The following is a 19,683-nucleotide window of genomic DNA, read 5'->3' as shown; positions in this document are numbered from 1 at the left end:
CTAGTATATATATATATGTTTATGTATGTGTGTGTATATATATATATATATATATATATATATGACAACAACACTCATCACTCACAACAGTGACAAAACAATTACATTGACAATCATGTTACGTTATTTTCAAAATGTTTCCTTTTCTTTTCATTGCTTCTTTAACACACTACTTCTCCAAGGCTGGTATTTTGCTAATATATATGTGTATATATATATATATATTATATATATATACTTACAATTTTTGTGGACAGTTTATGAACATGACAGCAAACAGGTTGAGACATTCCTTTAAATCATCCTGCACATATGAAGTATGTTTTGTGAATAAACTGTTTCCACAAATTCATGTGCAAATATTATTTATACCAGGGGGCTTTGCGCTGTGCGCTAGCCTCTTTGCAGTTCAGTCGCTTATGTATGGGGATGCAGTTGTACAATTTAAACAGATTTTTTTTTTAATGGGAATTATTACATATGCATAATAGAACTATTTTACATTACCGCAAGTAATTAACCATATTAAAAAAAAATAAAGTAAAACGTAATCATTTGAAAGTAAATTATATTTCATGTTGCGTTAAGAGTTTTGTTGCGATATACAATTTCGTTCTGTTTGGTTTTGAAATGAACACGCAAATACTTTTTTAAACTTACACTTTTACTGTAAAATGTCAATATTGCATTAAATTTTGATTCTGTGTTTGGACTTTCATCGTGACAACACAACATATACCTGCCTGTGATTGAATTTCGTTTCTTTCCCTCAATTAAATAAAACTACTTTTTCGAATGTTTGGCTCCGAGATCTGTTAATTGTTATAGCAAAAGCTATTCTAACGGGAAACTGTTAACATTTTAATACGAATGGCATATCAAGAACTCCTTTGTTGTGTAATGTTATCCGTGGAAGTTGTACTACATTACCTTTCTTGGATACTTCCATCTTTCTACAGTAATTCGTGCAGTGGAAGACTGGACGGTGTTAACGGTTGCAGTTATTCTTCAGGATATTGTAAGTTGATGTTTTCATCTTCCACACGATCACCACCAACTGTTTCAGCATAGTCAATTGATACACATTTAACCAATCTGCCATGTAACAGATCGTTATTTTTGGCATTACTTTGTTTGACTTCGTTTCTCTGTGCTAGGATTGCATGTGTACTCATTTTTTATGTTGATTAAAGTGAGGGAAATGTTAAAATTTGTAACAGCTGAGAGAGCAGAAACTGTGTCTGTCAAAAGCATTTGCACGAATGAGAGGTGAGATTTCCATGTATGTGGTTGTAAATGGTTGAGGGTGTGACTTGAAAAAATTTCATGGCCAAAGTCTCATGTCATGGGACTTGAAGAAAATCTTCCAAAATGTCCCGTCACAGGATTTTTTTTAGATAGATAGATAGAGAGAGATAACTGTCAGAAATTATGCAGGTTTATTGCCATTGCTTTAAGCCCCAGTAGCGTCTGTTGACACTTTTCTTCTGAATAATTTGTTGGTTGGAAGTCCTTAGTGTCAGTGTGTCATGGAGAGGATGTTCAGCATTGTTCACAATGACACTCAGTTTTGTTTTAATTACCACATAAGCTACGACTTCTAATGGGACTGGAATACATCCCATAACTGAGCCTGCCCTTTTTATTAGCTTTGTTGATTGGGTGGACCTCTCCTGAAGTGATGTTAGCAGCCCAGCCACCATAGCATAGAAATATCGCACAGCCCATCAGAGAGTTGTGGAAGATGTAAAGGATGTCACTTATTACATTAAAAGAACACAGTCTACTAAGATAAAAAACAGCCTGCTTTGCATTTTCTTATATAGTTCCTCTGTTTTATGACCAGTCCAGCCTATCATCGATGTGGACCACCAAGCACTTGTGTACATTCTGCACAAAGAAACAAAGTTCCCCACCCGACTATTATACTCTGTCTTATCCCCTTTATCAACATATACCATAATTGTAGAATCATCTGAGAATTTCTGAAAGTGATATGACCTGGTGTTATAGTCCAAGGTGTACAGAGTGAAGAGAAAAGGAGACAGGATTTTTGTTGTCAATTATGTGGGACATCACATGTTCACCTACCAGCATACTTCTGAGCTCATGCCTTAACAGGGATGGCTGGATGGTACTGAATGCACTGGAGAAATCAATCAAAACATAATCCTCACAATACTGCCAGATACGTTCATTTGAGAATAGACCTTGTGGAGCAAACAGAGAATTGCATCCTCTACTTCAATCTTTGTCCTACGGATAAAAAAACCTGTAGTGGGTCAAGGCTTTATCGAGTGAGGACTCATATAGTCTAGGACCAGCCTCTCAAACGTCTTCATGCTGTTGGACCCAAATATCATTGGTATGTACTGTAGTCATAAGGCAAAAAGAAGCCAGTCTTCTTTGGAAGAGGAACGAGAATATGATACTTGCTTTCAAACCCCAAACTCATCTGTTTGTCTAGAATTAGACTTTGTTCCTTAAACATAAATTTGAAATTTTGCAAGATGTTTTTCTATCATTTTTTTCACCAGGACCAAACCATATATCTATAATTTTCCTGTTCGTTATTTTATTCAGAATGTGTGTGCTTAATTAGCATACAGCTTTCATCATATTGTTTCAGAGAGACTTTTAGAATACCTACAGTACAGCAAAGTATGTGTTAGGAAGTTTGTAAAAAATAATACCAAAACAGTGTTTGTTTTGTATATATTTTGCGATCTTAATGTCGTCATGATAATGAGGTATTTATGCTTCTGTAGTGTTCAATAGCACATGCACAAGCTTGCATGCAACTTTATGGTAATAAATTTGATGCCCTCTAAAGCTGCAAATAACTCAGGTTTAAACGATGTTGGCTCTATATACATTGTTGTTTGGGCATGTAATGAAAGGAGGTGGGAAAAAATAAACAGCTAAGTGAAACAATTTACAGTGACAGATTCCAGAGAAGAGGAAAAGGTCAAGATTGAAGGCTTAAAGGATGTGGATAAACATTTTAAGCCTATTTAGACACAATGGTTATCACTCAAAAAAATGTCTAATCTCTAGCCATTTATTTTTACAATTATAGGAAAAAAACACACATCGGTCAGAAACTTGCAGCTTGCACATTAAGAGATTCCCCTACCCCCCATATATGTCCGTGTTGCTTAATGTGTTTGGAAGAACATGTCAAAAGACTGAGAAAGTTAAAAGTTAAATCAGAATCATATTTATTGGTCAAATATGCACGTGCACAAGAATTTGACTCTGGTTTCAAGTACAAGTTACATAATCGACATACAGTACTGGCCAAAAGTTTGGACACACCTCCTCATTCAATGTGTTTTCTTTATTTTCATGACCATTTACATTGGTAGATTCTCACTGAAGGCATCAAAACTATGAATGAACACATGTGGAGTTATGTACTTAACAAAAAAAGGTGAAATAACACGTTTTATATTCTAGTTCTTCAAAATAGCCACCCTTTGCTCGGATTACTGCTTTGCACACTCTTGGCATTCTCTCGATGAGCTTCAACAGGTAGTCACCCGAAATGGTTTTCACTTCACAGGTGTACCTTATCAGGGTTATTTGGTGGAATTTCTTGCTTTATCAATGGGGTTGGGACCAGCAGTTGTGTTGTGCAGAAGTCAGGTTAGTTGGACGATCATTTATTTTTCAACAGGACAATGACCACAAACACACCTCCACGCTGTGTAAGGGCTATTTGACCAAGTAGTTTTGATGCCTTCAGTGAGAATCTACCAATGTAAATGGTCATGAAAATAAAGAAAACACATTGAATGAGGAGGTGTGTCCAAACTTTTGGCCTGTACTGTATATATATATATATACACACACACACACACACACACCAGTTAATCAGACCCCTGAGACTGGGAGAGGAAATCCCAACATGACAGAGAATATGTTTATGCATACAAAGTGCAGCCCAATGCAAGAAATGCTGAAATAAAAATCTGAAAAACAAGTATTAACAATATGCAAACAGTACTGCAAGACCCTGGGAGGCCTGTGGGATTGGGTGCCCAGACTGATAAAGAGGAATTAACCATTTGTGAGTTTGATTGCCTATTTATAGTACAAAAAGGTTGTAGTTGGGATGTGAGGGGGTCAGTGATGGTTTTTCCCTGTCCAATTCAGGACTCTGGAATATTGCAGTTCCTGTAAAGTGAGCAGACTGGCACCAATTAGATTTTCGGCAGACCTGACAATTTGTTATAGCCTGTTTTTGTCATGTTTAGTCACCGATCCAAACAACAATGTTATGGATGAGTAGAGAACAGATTCAAAGACTGCTGTGTAGAATTTAATCAGCATCTCATATGGAAGGTTGAAATTCCTCGGCTATCACAGTAAGTACATTCACTGTTGTGCCTTATGATGGACCCAACATTTGTCTCCCATTTCAAGATCTGGGCAATTATGGAACTCGGATTCAACATACAGGTTGCAGAATATATTCAAGCATGAGAGGCCAGGGGCAAGGGGCTTCTTAACTATAGATTTATTTTTGTTTTGGCTACATGGTATCTATGGGGAAACTGGCCAACACAGGTAAACCCAGATAAAGGTGGCTACATAAGATGCTGGAAAAAAATAAAAAATAAAAATTACAACCTCCTAATGCAATACAAAATTTATTCAAGTCAAACAATCTACTTTTGATATCAATTAAATGTTTGTTCACTTAAAGCTAAAGATGCATATTTTATATACAACATCTGGACCCATAGCACACATCAAAACAAATGAAGAAATTTTTAGATGTGAATCAAATGAACATACTGGAGTGGCCTGGAAACTCCTCCTGCTCAGAACCCAATTGAAAGTCTGTTTGTAAGCAATTACTTTGTGGAATAGACTACACAACCATGAAGAAGATGATTCAGACCCGAATTCTGAATCCTACAAGACTGTTCAAAATTAGTGGATTCCATGCCAGATCACATCCAGATGCTTCAAGAGTCAAGGTGGTCATATCATATAACATTAATATTATTTATAATAAAAAACAAAAAAGAGTAAAACTGATATGTGATGTGTTCAAAGTTTCAATTTGCACAAGGGTGTATACAGTAATCCCTCGCTATATCGCGCTTTGACTTTCGTGGCTTCACTCCATCGCGGATTTTATATGTAAGCATAACTAAATATATAACGCTGATTTTTCGCTGCTTCGCGGGTTCTGCGGACAATGTGTCTTTTTACTTCCTGTACATGCTTCCTCAGTTGGTTTGCCCAGTTGATTTCGTACAAGGGACGCTATTGGCGGATGACTGAGAAGCTAACCAATCAGAGCATGCAGTTAAGTTCCTGTGTGCTGAATGCAGTGTTAACCAGGAAGTCTCGTCTCACTCAATCACGCCATTACAGCATCAATGAGGCTACGATTCTTTTTATTTAAAAAGTAGGAAAGGAATATAAGATCTACGGCCGCAGTGTCCTTTTAACCAGGGTGCAAAACAAGTTGTAAGTGGATGTAATAAGGCAGTAGTCTGGATGGAATCTGCTTTAGGAATTTGGATTGAAGACTGCCGGAAGAAGAACAATGGCGGTGCTACACAGTTGCCTGAAGAGGCTCCTTCAGAAGAGCTGTAACGCTCTCCTTTGTTGTGCAGTAAAATTAAACTCATCGTTATCGGACAAGTCATTGTGTCATTGTTGGTGAGTAACCATAATTAAATTTTCTACTTACAGTACTTAGTACATGTACGTACGTTTAGTGTCACTGTACACACATTTACTGTATACTATTTTTCTTGCATTGCATTTTTCTTGCATTTATTGCTGGTGGCCTGTCAATCGTAATGGCTGTAACATATGTGATATCGGAGACACTCAATATCTTTAAAATAATATTTAGGTTTTACTGTATATAAACAGTGTTTACATACATAATTTCAATGAATCTTACCTAATATCTAAGAGAATACAAAGGGATTATGCTGTATAACTGTGCAGGGAATATTTATAAACAGTGTGGGAGAGTTTATAAGGGCTTAAAATATATAAAAATAACCATACAAACAACATATGGGTTCTACTTCATGGATTTTCACCTATTGCGGGGGGGTCTGGAACGCAACCCTCGCGATCGAGGAGGGATTACTGTACACACACACACACACACACACATACATATACACAAATACAGGGTGAGTCAAAATGAAGTATCACAGTTTCGTGAGTTTTCAGTCAGCAACTTGCTTTGGTCCAGTGAGCACCATGCTTTCACTGTCGAAGCATTCTTCAAAAACAACAAATCCATCTTCACTATATAACACGCCTTCTGAATGCAAATCAGCATAGTTCTGAACGGTGACATCCCAAATTGAAAAACAATTCTCCAGTGGGTGGCTAAATTTAGACAGACGGGTACAACATTGAACAGAAAATCTCCACGCCGACCTCAGAGTGCACAAAACATCCAAGCTGTAAGGGCACCAATTATGCAGTCTCCTAGATGTTCAGCGTGCCAACATGCTTCTGCCTTAGGCATTTCCAACACGTCTTAAAGGAGGATTTTGCAGGAGGACCTTAATTTCCATCTATACAAAATGGTGGTAGTTCAGGAACACACCGAGAGAGACTGGGAGAGCCATAGAGAGTTGTGCCCAAACATTCTGCAAACTGTTCATCGAGATGCCACTGTCATGTGCAGCAACAAGGCACATTTCAACTTGAATGGTTACGTAAATAAGCAACACTTTCGCTACTGGACTGAAACCAACCCTCATGAACTTCAGAGACCCCTGCATAGTGAGCATGTTACAGTTTGGTGTTGCAGAATTTGGCATTGTAGGCCCTTAATTTTCTGAGGAGGGGGGAGCAACGGTCACGTCACTTCAGAACGTTACATTGAAATGCTAGAGAACTTTTTGTTGCCCACCCTGGAAGAAATTAATGCGGTGGATGCCTGGTTTCAAAAGGATGGAACAACAATTCATACGGTGCGAGTTTTGTGGGAGATGTTTACGGGGAAGCTGATCTCCCTGCATGCCGATGTCGGGTGCCCTTCACATTCACCTAATCTCGCTCTGTGCAATTTCTTCTTGTGGGGCTATCTCAAGTCGAAGGTATAAACACACTGCCCTCAAGGAAGCTATTCATCACGAAATCACTACTACTCCGCTTGAATTGGCCGAACGAATCATGCAATCGTTCAAAACTCTTCGTCTCGAAGAGTGTATCACTAATGATGGCCACCACCATGAGGATATCATTTTTAAAACACAGTGGGGGAAGAAAAAAAAAAATCTATTTTGTATATCCTTTCTTGTGTCATAATGAAATGTATTTAATCTTGAAGCTTTTTTGCAGAATAAACGTTTGAAACATGGTACAGCACTTTTTGGCTCACCCATATATATATATATATATATATATATATATATATATAATTTTTTTGTCCATTGCAGCTTAGTCAAAAAAATAAAGCATTCTAGAGTTCTATATAAAAAACAAACTCCTTCAGACATCACAACGTCAAGAATTTACCATAAACATCACATTTAAACACAACTTGGTATATGCTAAGATGAAAAGAAATTGCATTATTAACTATCACTGTGGACTGCTCTGAACTGCAAAACATGTTGAATAAATCTGATAATTAACCAACTCTGTAATCCAGTAATACTAAAAACTGATAAACAACTTATATATGATGGGATGGCACAACAGAAAAGTGGTTTACACTCCTGCATCATGTGTCCAGCCTAATGGATATAATACAGCACTGGATGATCTGTGTAGAGTACATAAGCTCCAAGCTCGCGAATCTCCTCATACATCTACAAAAGCCATGTGGTGTGTTATTTGGCAACTCTCTCCAGAAATTATTCCATCCTTGCATCCAATGCTACTGCTTAGGCTCCAACTCCCAACAAACCTGAATTGGATTAAATAGGTCTGAGAATGTTATAATCACACACAAAAAGTAGTAACCCGAGTAATTCGACTATTGGGGTGTTTAAGAATATGCCAACATTCAATAATCACTACTTTGTGTTTATTTGAAACATTTTATCTTCACGGTTTGAAAAAGTGAATAAAAATATTGTAAATGACATCAATCTGTCATTGCAGCAATGAAGAAAAAATATTTATCAAATTTTAAAAGGAAGCAAACTAAGCCAAAACTTAAATAACCCAGAAATAGTAATCATTATTTCAGCCAGTAGCCTGTCACCACTTTCAATTTTAAAAAGTAACAATTTAAGAATTTGTAATCTTACCTACATTTAGTAATTCTAAGCACTCACTACTCAGGAATTATTAGTAAACTAAAAAAAAAAATGTTCTATCAGCTGACTGACAACATTCAGACTGCTTAAGCATTTGTAACAATTTAGCAACGCATTGATACTAAATCTCCACCGTGTCCATTTTCACTCATAAGAAGACACACACAGCCCCATGACTAAACCAATAACCAAACCCATAACCAGATTTCCAGAATTAATAAAGACTGATGGTCACAATGGGATTTTGTAAAAGAAGACCAAAGTTTGAAGACTCATCTGTTCAGCTGGTTTGTAAGGTAGAAGTAGAGCCTTGATAAGAAACTCATGCCTATGAAACGGACTAATATGTAGTTCAACTTCTGCTTAACAACAGTTCATTAAAAATAAGGAAATTACCAAGGGAGAAATAATGAAAATAAATCACCATGATATGACCTTATGTTGTATCTTCTACAAATAAATATACATGAACTTCCACACATTTCTAAAAAATCTTTTCCTTACTGAAAAAAGAATGATTACAGCAGGCTACACATATCTAGCCATGAGCGGCAAATTAAATTCAAGGTAGAGTGTGACCGTTCTTGGATGTCTCATGGCCGCATCTTTTGAAAGATTGATAAGTCGGAGCATAATTCATAATTAGGCAAGGCACACAAGTTTGTTAAGATATATTAATGCACCATTTCTTAAATGTCAGCATTCTTTACAGTGACGGTGTCAAATGTAGACCCTGGACAGTAGTGCTTACAGGGCTCCAATTCTTAATTAGATGTTCCAATCAATCAGCCACCACCGATTTACACTAAAGACTTTATTGGTAATCCGTAAATTTGCCGATCACAAAATACAATCGTTTTAGCCGCTGCTTTTCTAGGCTTGATGGTAATTTAGTTGCTGTGTTCTTTTATGCAAGGTATTTAGGCAATGCATCTTTTTTTTCCCCCCCCATTTTTGGCAGTGAACGTCCTGTAGTGTAAACAAAGCAGGTCAAGGCTTGCTTTACAAGACAGCAGAGATGACTGAAGTATTCGACTTTAAGTGGAGCAATAAACCGAGGAAAAGTAATCATGTGCAGTTCATATGCCCGAAAAGCTACTTTAATGAATTCTGACCTTTTTATTTTGTCCTTTAGTTAAAACAGATACTGTTTGAGTTTGGACTGCGAGCTTGTTTTAAGTGCCTCAGCTTTTCAGTTGGAAAAAGAAAGAGAATTTGAAATTCTTGCCTAGTTAAAAAGAGACTTGTTAGCTTAACAGCAAAATGTCTTTTACTTAGAAACCTGTTAAGCTTGTTAGTTTTGTACCTTCTTGATAAACAACGTATAAAACTTTTCATACATTTACTTCTATTGCAAAGATTTTTACGGTAGTTTTTATTTGCAGCTGTGTGTCATACAAGGAAAGTTTTGGTAAGAAATAAGTACTGCATTATTAAAATGGCAATCCATATTTATAATTATACCAAGAATTATGAATGTCTAGCTGATACAATAAGAAAAAAAAACACCTGTATGTAAATGTACATTTCAACAGTAAAAAAGCTGTAGTGCAATTACTAAAATTTTTTAAAACCTATAAGTACATTTAAGCAGTGTTTTCATTGCCAACACCAACTAATTGATTGTGTGAGTATACAGATATTTATTCTTTGTTAGAGAAATGGTGAAATATAGGAACATTACAGAAAAAATAAAACACTATGACAGCTTTTAATTATGAGAAGCATTTTATGTTCTTTTATGTCATATGCATGATGGATAAATATTTTGTTCATATTTATTAGTATTAAGTACATTTTATTTAGTTTTTTTATTGTCATTAAGCAATAAGCCTACAGAATTTCATTTTATTAATAAAAAATGAACAATTAACACCTGTGATCTATATATTAATTATAAAAATATAATTTAGTACATAAGGCTTCTATGTCTTGGGTTATGCAGGACCTTAGTATAAAAAGTTTTTTAAAGGGATAAAGGGGGATAATCTATCAGCATCGGCTGATCAAATAACATGAAATCAGTGATCAGTATCGGACTTAAAAAAAACTGATCAGAGCATCCCTAATTAATATTCAACCTCATACTCTGGAAGTGGTTTATTTAACAATATTTTGGCAAAAATACAATTGTTTGAGATGCTATTAGCAAACAACTTAATATTTTGCATATAAGTTATACAACACCAATAAATGGATATTTTTTCCGCTGAAGACATTTTGATATTGTTTGCAGTTTAATACTGGTCCCCAATGGAAGTCTATCGGTGTCAAGAATTTTTTTCCAGTGATTACTACAAAGCAAATAACAGATCATAATTTTTATATACATACATACATACATATATAAATACATACATACATACATACACACACACACACTAACTAGGCGTCCCCTGCGGCTCCACCCACATAGTAGTGAAACAAGACAAACTTTAAAAACCAATAAACAAACACGCATCGTTGGCTAAGCAGAGGCAAGGTATGCTCCAAAACACAGCGAGAGGTACACAGACTCAAACGGAGGCTGTTGTATGAGTGAAGAAGGCCCCGTCCAGCTCCCCACTCCTGACATCACGCTTCCCCCTCCCCTCAGCCCACAGCCTATGTCTCGGATTAGCATGAATAAATCACTCCTGTAAGTGAACTATGATACTTAGCATGATGACAGAAGTAACAAAATCAACCAGAGTGTTCAAGCAATTTGCAGAAAAAAACCCAAACTAAATCCACTAAGTAGTTCTCTCGTGAAAAGAGGACAGTCATACAGAAAGACACTGGACTTTTTTTTTATGTGGGGGGGTGGGTCTGTCGGGGACAGGGGAACAAAGCTTGGAAACTCAACCCTGGGGTGGCCCGTGGCCACCGCCAGGGGGCACCTAGACATTTGTTAAGCCCTGGACACCACACCAGGAGGTGCTGCCAGAAGAGAATCCAGGCACACCTGGAGTGCTTCCGGGTTCCCATGCAGCACTTCCACCACACCAGGAAGTGCTGCAGGAAGACCATCGACGAGCACCTGGAGCACATCTGGGTACAACATAAAAGGGGCCGCCTCACTCCATTTAGAGGCGCTGGAGTCGGGAGGTAGAAGACAGAGCTTATGGGAGAGGAGTGGAGTCAGCAGAAGAGAAGGTGAAAGAAAAGTTAAAATAAAGGACTGAGTTTATTATGGTGATTGGTGCACTGTGATGTGTGCAGAAGAAAAAGAAAAATGTGTGTGTTTGGGACTTGTGTGTCCTGGTGTCTGTCTGTCAGGCTGGAACTTCCAGTATATTTTTTTTTTTTGGGTGGAGTATTCCTTAAACTTTAGTTGACGTGCTTTAAAAATTCAGAACCCCTTTTCATTCTCCCTATTCTCTTTAACCTGCAGTCAGGCAATAATGACATTTAGAAAAGGGAGAGTTTCAGAGTCAGTTCCTAGACAGCCTTTCGTAACTAGAACCAAATTCCTGTCATTAGTGAAACATGCCATTCAACTCTGTAGCCTGTTGGTATTTTCATTCTGCCACACCAATCACACTTTTTTCAGATATTTCATTGAATGTGTGATTCACAAATACTGTCAATGATGGAGGTCCTCAAAGCTGCAGTCACAATGTCAGCTACACCACAAGCCTTTACTCAGTCTTCATCCATAAATCTACCATCAAATATACTGTAATTACAAAATCATATTTGCAAGCACATAGTTATCAATTTTCGTAACTGGAGCATGGAAACTTTGCTGGGCCAGTGGTGTCAGCATATGATGCAATCGAACAGAACAAAAAAAAAACTTTCAGAAGCGATGATGGTAACACTGCCACAAAAAAATTATATAAATATGTATATGCAGTATCATGTATTCTTTGTAAATGCTGAAAAAAGCTTGTCTATTTCTGTTTAATGTATTTTATACTAAATTTAATTACTGTTTTGTACACTGGGCTATTACGCAACAGTGTTCTGATAAAGGAGAAAAATAATAAAAGTAAACAAAATTCAAAACCTCCAGCTCTATTCCAATTGCTTCTGCAAAAACTCCTGGGGCAACAAACACCAATAGCCTAGGAACAAAAATCTCAAAAGTTCCAAAATGCAATATCACAGCTCCGAAGCTTAAAACAAATGTCTGCCACAATTTATACATAGCATAACTATCAAACATTACTTTGAGCAATACATACGGTACCTCCTACTGGAGGTTCAGTCAATATATGATGATGCTACTTGTGGTTAAGTCTAAACATAATATTTCACACGTTTAGAGCGCCAATTCTGTTTGTTACTCCTGTCCATCCCCAAACTATGAATTGTTCAGTAAGCAAAGAATACTTTGAAAACTACTTTATTGTTGCTGGGACGATAGCCTGAATATCGCAGATCACTTGAAATAACAACAATAGTTGATTTGCAATACAAGGACAAGTCACTGAACATACTCTATATATTAAGAAGATAACAGGGAAAACTGCTGAAGATGTCTTTTTACAGAACTGAAACATCTGTCTAGGACAGCAATCTACTGTACATTAAAATCCTGTACTTGGGGAAAATAGTCAATGAATCAACTGCCTGTATTCAAGGGGTTAAAATCCTAGATGTTGAATAGATGTACTGTGAAATTCTTAGGCAAGGAAAGTCTAATAACAGAAAGAGTCTGGAGATTCACAAGGTTTTCAAAGTAGCAGGTAAAGTCATATTTTTTTAATCCTAACCAGATAAGGTCTCTGCACTATCATGGGTTTAAAAATGTGTATATTAATAGAAAGCATGAGAATCAGCAGCTCTTGTTGCACAACAAATATACATACACGCAACCACACAAGAATGCACAAGAGTCTTTTAAGCTTCCCAATGAAGTAAGCATTTTTCTGTCACAGCATTTTTATCCAAAGTAAGCTTTTTTTCTGTAGGAGCACTCTCACTCTCTTACAGCAGTACTTAAACATGCAGAATAAGAAGACTGTCTTGACTACATTAATCCATCTTTAAAAGGTATAAACACACTTATTAGTAAAACATGACAATGTTCCGGGGCTATATGAAGAATATAAAATGTATGTGAGATGTAAAGTAAACTGGGATGTAACAGTGACCTTCTAAACATTTGTTTCCTGGCCCCCTGCCCTAAACACAATCCTAGTGACTTATAAAGTGTTTCAGCTATGACATTACCAAGAATGCATTTACCTAAACCCAAGAGCAAGTTCCACTCATGCTTTCTTGATATTGAAATAAAGACAAATTTGGCATAATTTATTCATGGTTAACAGTGCCAGTAACATTACAACCAATCTTTAGGAATATAACGTTGATTTGTCTTCACACAATGGTCTTATAATGAATTACCAACAAAACTCTTTCCCACTAATGTTATAACAAGGAAAAGGAATTTCCCTGTTTTGGAAAAAAAACATGCCATGAAAGATCTTGTACCTTTAGTTTCCTCTTAAACTGTGTAAACTGACGTTTCAGCCTTGAATGAAGTTAAGCCAAAGTAAGGCAGCAAACTCAGTTTGAAGAAAATGTCATCATCACTCAAAGATGTGAAAAAAACTTACTTTCAGGTTTTACAATATTCCAGGAATTATTGAGCTTTTCATTCTGTTAAGTTGGCAGCAACTTATTATTGGGCTGTCACTTTAATAAGTCATGTCTAGTCACTGGTATAGGAAGAGGTACTTCAGTGAATCATGATGTAGTGGCTTAGGCACTGGTCTTTAAAACTAGGGGTTTCTGAAGCAAATTATGTCTGTACCTCACTGTGCAACCTTTAATATTCCAGGACTCCATTACACACAAAAAAAAAAAAAACATCCCTGCAACATATCCTGATCTTGTAAGTGGCCTTAGATAAAGTAGTCAGCTGAGAAATAGACTGGATATTCACTTATCAGGGTGCCCAAGAGTGGCAATGTGTTACATATCATATAGATAGACAGCACTTACTTTGTCCTCAGAAAATTAGGCTTTTTACTGAAGCTCAATGAATAAATCAATCAATAAATACATAAACATTAGGACTACAACCACCATTCAAACAAAAGTCCCCTCTCAAATACACACCAGAAAACCTAAAAAGAGAAAAACTCTAGACTTGTCTAAAGGGGAAAACAGATTCACAGTAAGGCATAATAAAGTTGTATTGCAACAATTATGAAGTAGCCCCTAGTTTTTTTGTTTTTTTTTTAATTTTCATTAAAAGCAATATTTTCTTCCATATCTTCCAAATACTGATGTTACCTCTTCACTACTAATCAAGTATTTCTTCCTAAATGTCATTCCATGCTTATGCAATATGTTATGAAGTCACTATGTACAGGGTGGTCCAGATCTAATTATGCAGATCCAGATCGTCTGGATGACTTTGATTTATGCGGGGATGATCCCAGTTCGGCACGAAGACGACTCTTCATGTCATCAGTTGGCACACTTCTCCATGGACCAGGATTTTTTGGGCGATTTTCTATGTAATAAACTTAAGTTATAGCGTAATGAAAATTGCATAATTAGATCTGGACCACCCTATAGACACCTTTCAAATAAAGTGCTACTGAAATTTGTCACATTATATTAATATCCCCTGTGCATGGTTAAGTTATGTCTGAAAAAAGCCACCACTTCAAATGTACCAGTGCACACTAACTCAGTCAAGATAAAATCAATATTGAATCAGGACATCAGTGCTGATACCCAGCCCTACTACCCACATTAAAGAAGCATAGTCTCCTAAGAAAGAAAAAGTCTGCTCTGCCCTTTCTTAAATAGCTTCTCTGCGTTACTAGGCCAGTCTAGCTTGTCACTCATGCCAACCCTCAAGTACCTGTAGCAGCACACTACCTCCACATCCACTCTTTGAATACTAGCCAAGAATTAAGATTCTTTAAAAGTCCATAACCAGTTTCTTGTTTTTTCTGATACGTTGCAGACAATTCAGCAACAAGAAACAATGTTTTCCACCTTACTCCTATACTGTCTCAAACCCTTGTGAATACACACCATTAGTGCAGAATCGTCTGAAAATTTCTGCAAGTGACATGACCTTAAGGTGTACAGAAAGAAAAGGAGACAGGACTGTTCCTTCTGGTGCCCCAGTGTGGCTCACATCCTTGTCAGCAACACAGTTCTTGAGTCTCACAAACTAATGTCTGCTTGACAGATAAACACCTGCAAATAAGTAAGAATTTTACTGTTCTCTGTACACATGAAAAGGGCACTATGGATAAATAAAAATGTGAAGTACTCTCTATAAAGTTGGAAACCACTTCTATATACTATTAGTACACTTGATGGCACCTCTCAAAAATCTTTTCATATGGCTTTTTATTATAGATGGCAGTAGCAAAATGGTAAACACTCCCACTTCCGAGCTCAGTTATTACATGGGTGGAGTCAGTCTGTAAATTTATCCCCTAATATCCATGGAGTTTCCTCCTTCAAAATAATGTGTTCTAAGATGCACTGGAGCCTCATTCTTTGCAGTTCTCTACTTTACGGTGCAATGTCTCAGCACCAAAACCAGAAATCATTAATTAAAAGGGTTTGAAAATGAATAGATGGATGAACAACAAGTGTCCATACTGGTCACAGCGGCTTTAAATAAATGACACAACAAACTTTTAAATGACTTTTTAACTAAAGTCAGCCAAGTATTTCCCTTTTATTCGGCGGGGATTTAAGGGGGTTTCCGCAAATGGAAAGAAATAACAGGAATAAATTATAAATGACTATGCTCATTTTATCATCTCCACATAAAGTCAAGCTGACAAACAGTTACGAGTTTTCTTCTTCATCCATCTCCTCACATGTATGCTATGATTAATTGCTCTTCTGCGACCCATAAACGGCAGAAAGGCAGATCGACTCGCTTAACAATGTTTCTGAAATCGTGGTTATCTGATATCAGCGAGGCAACTGTCAAAAGAAGAGGAACCGAGTTAAAGCGTCTTATGGCCGACAAGGGTGAAGCACGAATCCGGGCATACACATGCTAAGGAGGTGTCGGCCACAGGCCTGTCGCCGAATTTTCTTTAAAGTTTCTGGATTTCGCTAGTCCCTTTTAACAGGCGATCCTCAGACTGGGAGCTGAGGAAGACCGTGGGACGATCATCACTAAAGGTACCTCCGACAAAGCTGCATTAAGTTTTTTGAAGAGACAGACAGCACCTGTATGTCTCCCCGCACCACTTTGCTGGGTACTTTTCACCAGAGCCGACTGAACGGGCACATCATCACTTTATCCCGATGTCAGTTCACACCGCAGATCCCAGCGTATTCAGACTACCGGTGCAGACGCCAAATGTTAACCAAGGACCCGCATCTCACAGTTTCTTTCTTTCCATTCGATCCACGAACAAAGCGTAAAAGCCAAGTCTCCTCCACAGCTGTTAGGGCCGTTCATATCTTCTCTGGGCGCGGCTGCGGGAAGTCGGCACCTGTACCGTCGTCCTCTTATCCAACTTACCGGAGTAAGCCCACCCCCCCCTCCACCAGCAAGGTGAGAGGAAGCTTGTCGGCTCACAGCCCGTCTCTCTCCGTCCATCTGTCCATTGGACAGTCCACCAACCTACTCGTTCGCTCTTCCGCCTGGCCCCCTCACAGAGCACTCACCCTGCCCACTACTCCTCCGACAAACAGAACACATAACTACAACAAGCGACAGCTGACTATACCCAGACTCGAGCGGCTTCACCTCGGCTACTTACCTGCATCGACGCCATGATGGAACCCCCCTCCCCCCTGCAGTACAGGGCGAGAGACGCCGCGGAGTTTTACGTCACGCGGTCACGTGGCTCTAGCGTCGTGTTCATAACACAAGGACATCAGAGGGATTCAGGAAGGCGACTTCAGAAGTAGTGGCGGGGAATGACAGCCACCTGCGAGGCTGCTCGAACCTGACGTCAAGTTCAAATGTGCGTGAATTATGACGCATCACGGCTACCGGTGCACACGAACTCAATAGAACCGGGGTCCGACGTGTAGTATGTGACGCGCGAGCTTCATTTTATGCTTGATTGCGCAAGCTGGCTCATGTTACAGGAACCAACTGTCGACACATTACCGTCTTAAGGTGGGAGTGGTGCAGTTAAAGTTAGGGATGATTTGGGATCCTTACAAGACACGCGAGGGGCGGTTTTAACCTTAAATGGGAGGTGTTATGCAAATATAACGTACAAGGGCGGTGTTAGTCATATTATAGACATCGTTGTGGCCGGGAACCGTGTTGGGGAGGAGTTATGCAAATTTATCAGGCTTTCCTTTAAAGGCAAAATTTAACTTTTCTAACATGCAGGGTCATTCTAACGCCGGGGCTTCTGCCTGAACCACCAGCTATATTACTAACTTATATAAAAGGTTAATACTGATAAACTTAAACCACCGTCCAATTTATATAGAAAGATAGTACTTTATTTGTCCCAGTGAGGCAATTTACCTTTTATCTTTCTTTTATTTGTCCCAGTGAGGCAATTTAGCTTTTATCTTTCTTTTATTTGTCCCAGTGAGGCAATTTAGCTTTTATCTTTCTTTCCGTCTTTCTTTCTTATGTCTAAACTCCACTACTTAAGACGTGGGTACTTACACAGTTTGCCTCTTTTCACTTTGTTAAGTGTTGATCTTTGACTTCCAAACTAACTGTTGGAGTCACTGTGACAACCACGAACACCATACACTCCTTTACCGTGCCTCCGTCATCTCTTTCGCATATAATTTAAATTTACATCTCAAACGTTTCCCTCATTTAGAAGTTTGTCGTTGTTATACCCACTCATGTGTTTTATTTCCTCTCCTTTTTTTCCTTCCACCAGTGACGTGCGGTGAGGTTCATGGCTGATGAGGCACGAATCACATTTACAAATATATTAACCCAAAAGAGTAGCCTATTCACTGTTCAATTGGCAGCATGCACATTGACTACTGGTTATGTTTCACTTCTCATCAGCATTCTTTACACACACATAGTAGGCAATGTACATATTTGGCTAAGAAAGAACGATACATTTATAACGGTGAGAGAGAGCGCACTTGCTCTGCCCCCTTAATTTGCCGTTGCAATTCCACAATTCATACTCATTCAATACAAATGAAAGTATTGAGTGATATCCAAAAAAAAAACAAAACGATTTTAATTTAACCTTAATTGAAATACTTAGCTTTATTGTGTTTTTATTCGGATGCTTTAAGCAATTTTAATAGAGACTGTTCAACAAAAGGATAACAAGAAAAACAAAAGAATATATTACTAAAGGACAAAATTTTGTTTTTAAATATTGGATTGTTTTTTTTTTTTCTTAGTGTGGTCGCCTTTTTTTATAAAATTGAAAGCCGTTTATGGTCATATCCATCCATCCATCCATTTTCCAACCCACTGAATCCGAACACAGGGTCACGGGGTCTGCTGGAGCCAGTCCCAGCCAACACAGGGCACAAGGCAGGAACCAATCCCGGGCAGGGTGCCAGCCCACCGCAGGACACACACAACACACCAAGGCCAATTTAGAATCGCCAATCCACCTAACCTGCATGTCTGTAGGAGGAAACCCACGCAGACACGGGGAGAATATGCAAACTCCATGCAGGGAGGACCCGGGAAGCGAACCCAGGTCTCCTAACTGCAAGGCAGCAGCACTACCACCGTGCCACCCTTATGGTCATATCTTTATTTGTAAATGAAGTCCATGCGACTATCCTTCTCCACGAAAATCTCTTGTCACTTTCTTCTAAATGTCCCTCCTTATTTTCCTTTAGTTTTAAAAATCTTAATCTTCTATTTTGGCAGTCAGTCGGAACAAAAAAAAAATTAACGGACGGCTGCAGTGCATTTGACTTTCTGATATCACTAACTCAAACCGCGTCTGCATTGAAGAACAGCAGCAACAAGCACCTGTTGGGCTCACATGCGCCCCCTTCAGTGCGGCGCGGTACCGTCTGCCTCAGCTTGTGCCTTTACACTGCGTTTTTATGTCCGATCAGCAAGATTAAATACTGTATGTCAAACACATTCATTAAAGATATTGCCAGACTGTAGAAAATCAGGGTGTATAATAAACGTGTCTGCAAACATTATATTAGTGACATACAGAGAGACAGCAACAGGCACGCGCCAATCACATGCATCAACCCCGTGTGAGAGGGGGAGCTCTGTCCGAGGTGAGGTGAATCTCGTCGCTGCCACACTTTGCGTTTGTCTCCTCTGTTTGTAGTACTAGGGTGTTTTACCGTGTTAGCCATTATGAATGTAGAGAAAAGCCAAGCAAAATGACACCTTTTATTGGCTAACTAAAAAGATTACAATATGCAAGCTTTCGAGGCAACTCAGGCCCCTTCTTCAGGCAAGATCTTGAACGCGTCACCTAGTGCTGATGGTGTGGGAAAGGGGTTGGTGAGCGAAGCGAACGGGGGCAAAGCCCCCTAGCTATAACAAAAAAAAAAAAAA

The 19,683-nt window shown here is 38.3% G+C and overlaps 1 protein-coding gene across 2 annotated transcripts in view; it reads right to left on the bottom strand.

The window, feature by feature from the left end:
• Positions 1–17,273, bottom strand: part of ube2wb (ubiquitin conjugating enzyme E2 Wb) — a 70,982-nt gene extending 53,709 nt beyond the window's left edge. The window contains exon 1 of one of the 2 annotated variants that reach the window (XM_039754425.1): positions 16,955–17,273. In XM_039754425.1, the coding sequence (XP_039610359.1) occupies positions 16,955–16,969 (15 nt within the window). In that variant the 5' untranslated portion in view covers positions 16,970–17,273. The remainder of the gene's footprint in view (positions 1–16,954) is intronic. The other variant, XM_039754422.1, reaches the window with a different exon arrangement.
• Positions 17,274–19,683: the final 2,410 nt, after the last annotated feature.

The sequence above is a fragment of the Polypterus senegalus genome, chromosome 5 (assembly GCF_016835505.1).
Source record: "Polypterus senegalus isolate Bchr_013 chromosome 5, ASM1683550v1, whole genome shotgun sequence".
Taxonomy (NCBI): Eukaryota; Metazoa; Chordata; class Cladistia; order Polypteriformes; family Polypteridae; genus Polypterus; species Polypterus senegalus.
Note: the sequence above shows the minus strand (reverse complement) of the source record. Positions and strands in the feature narration are given on the sequence as shown.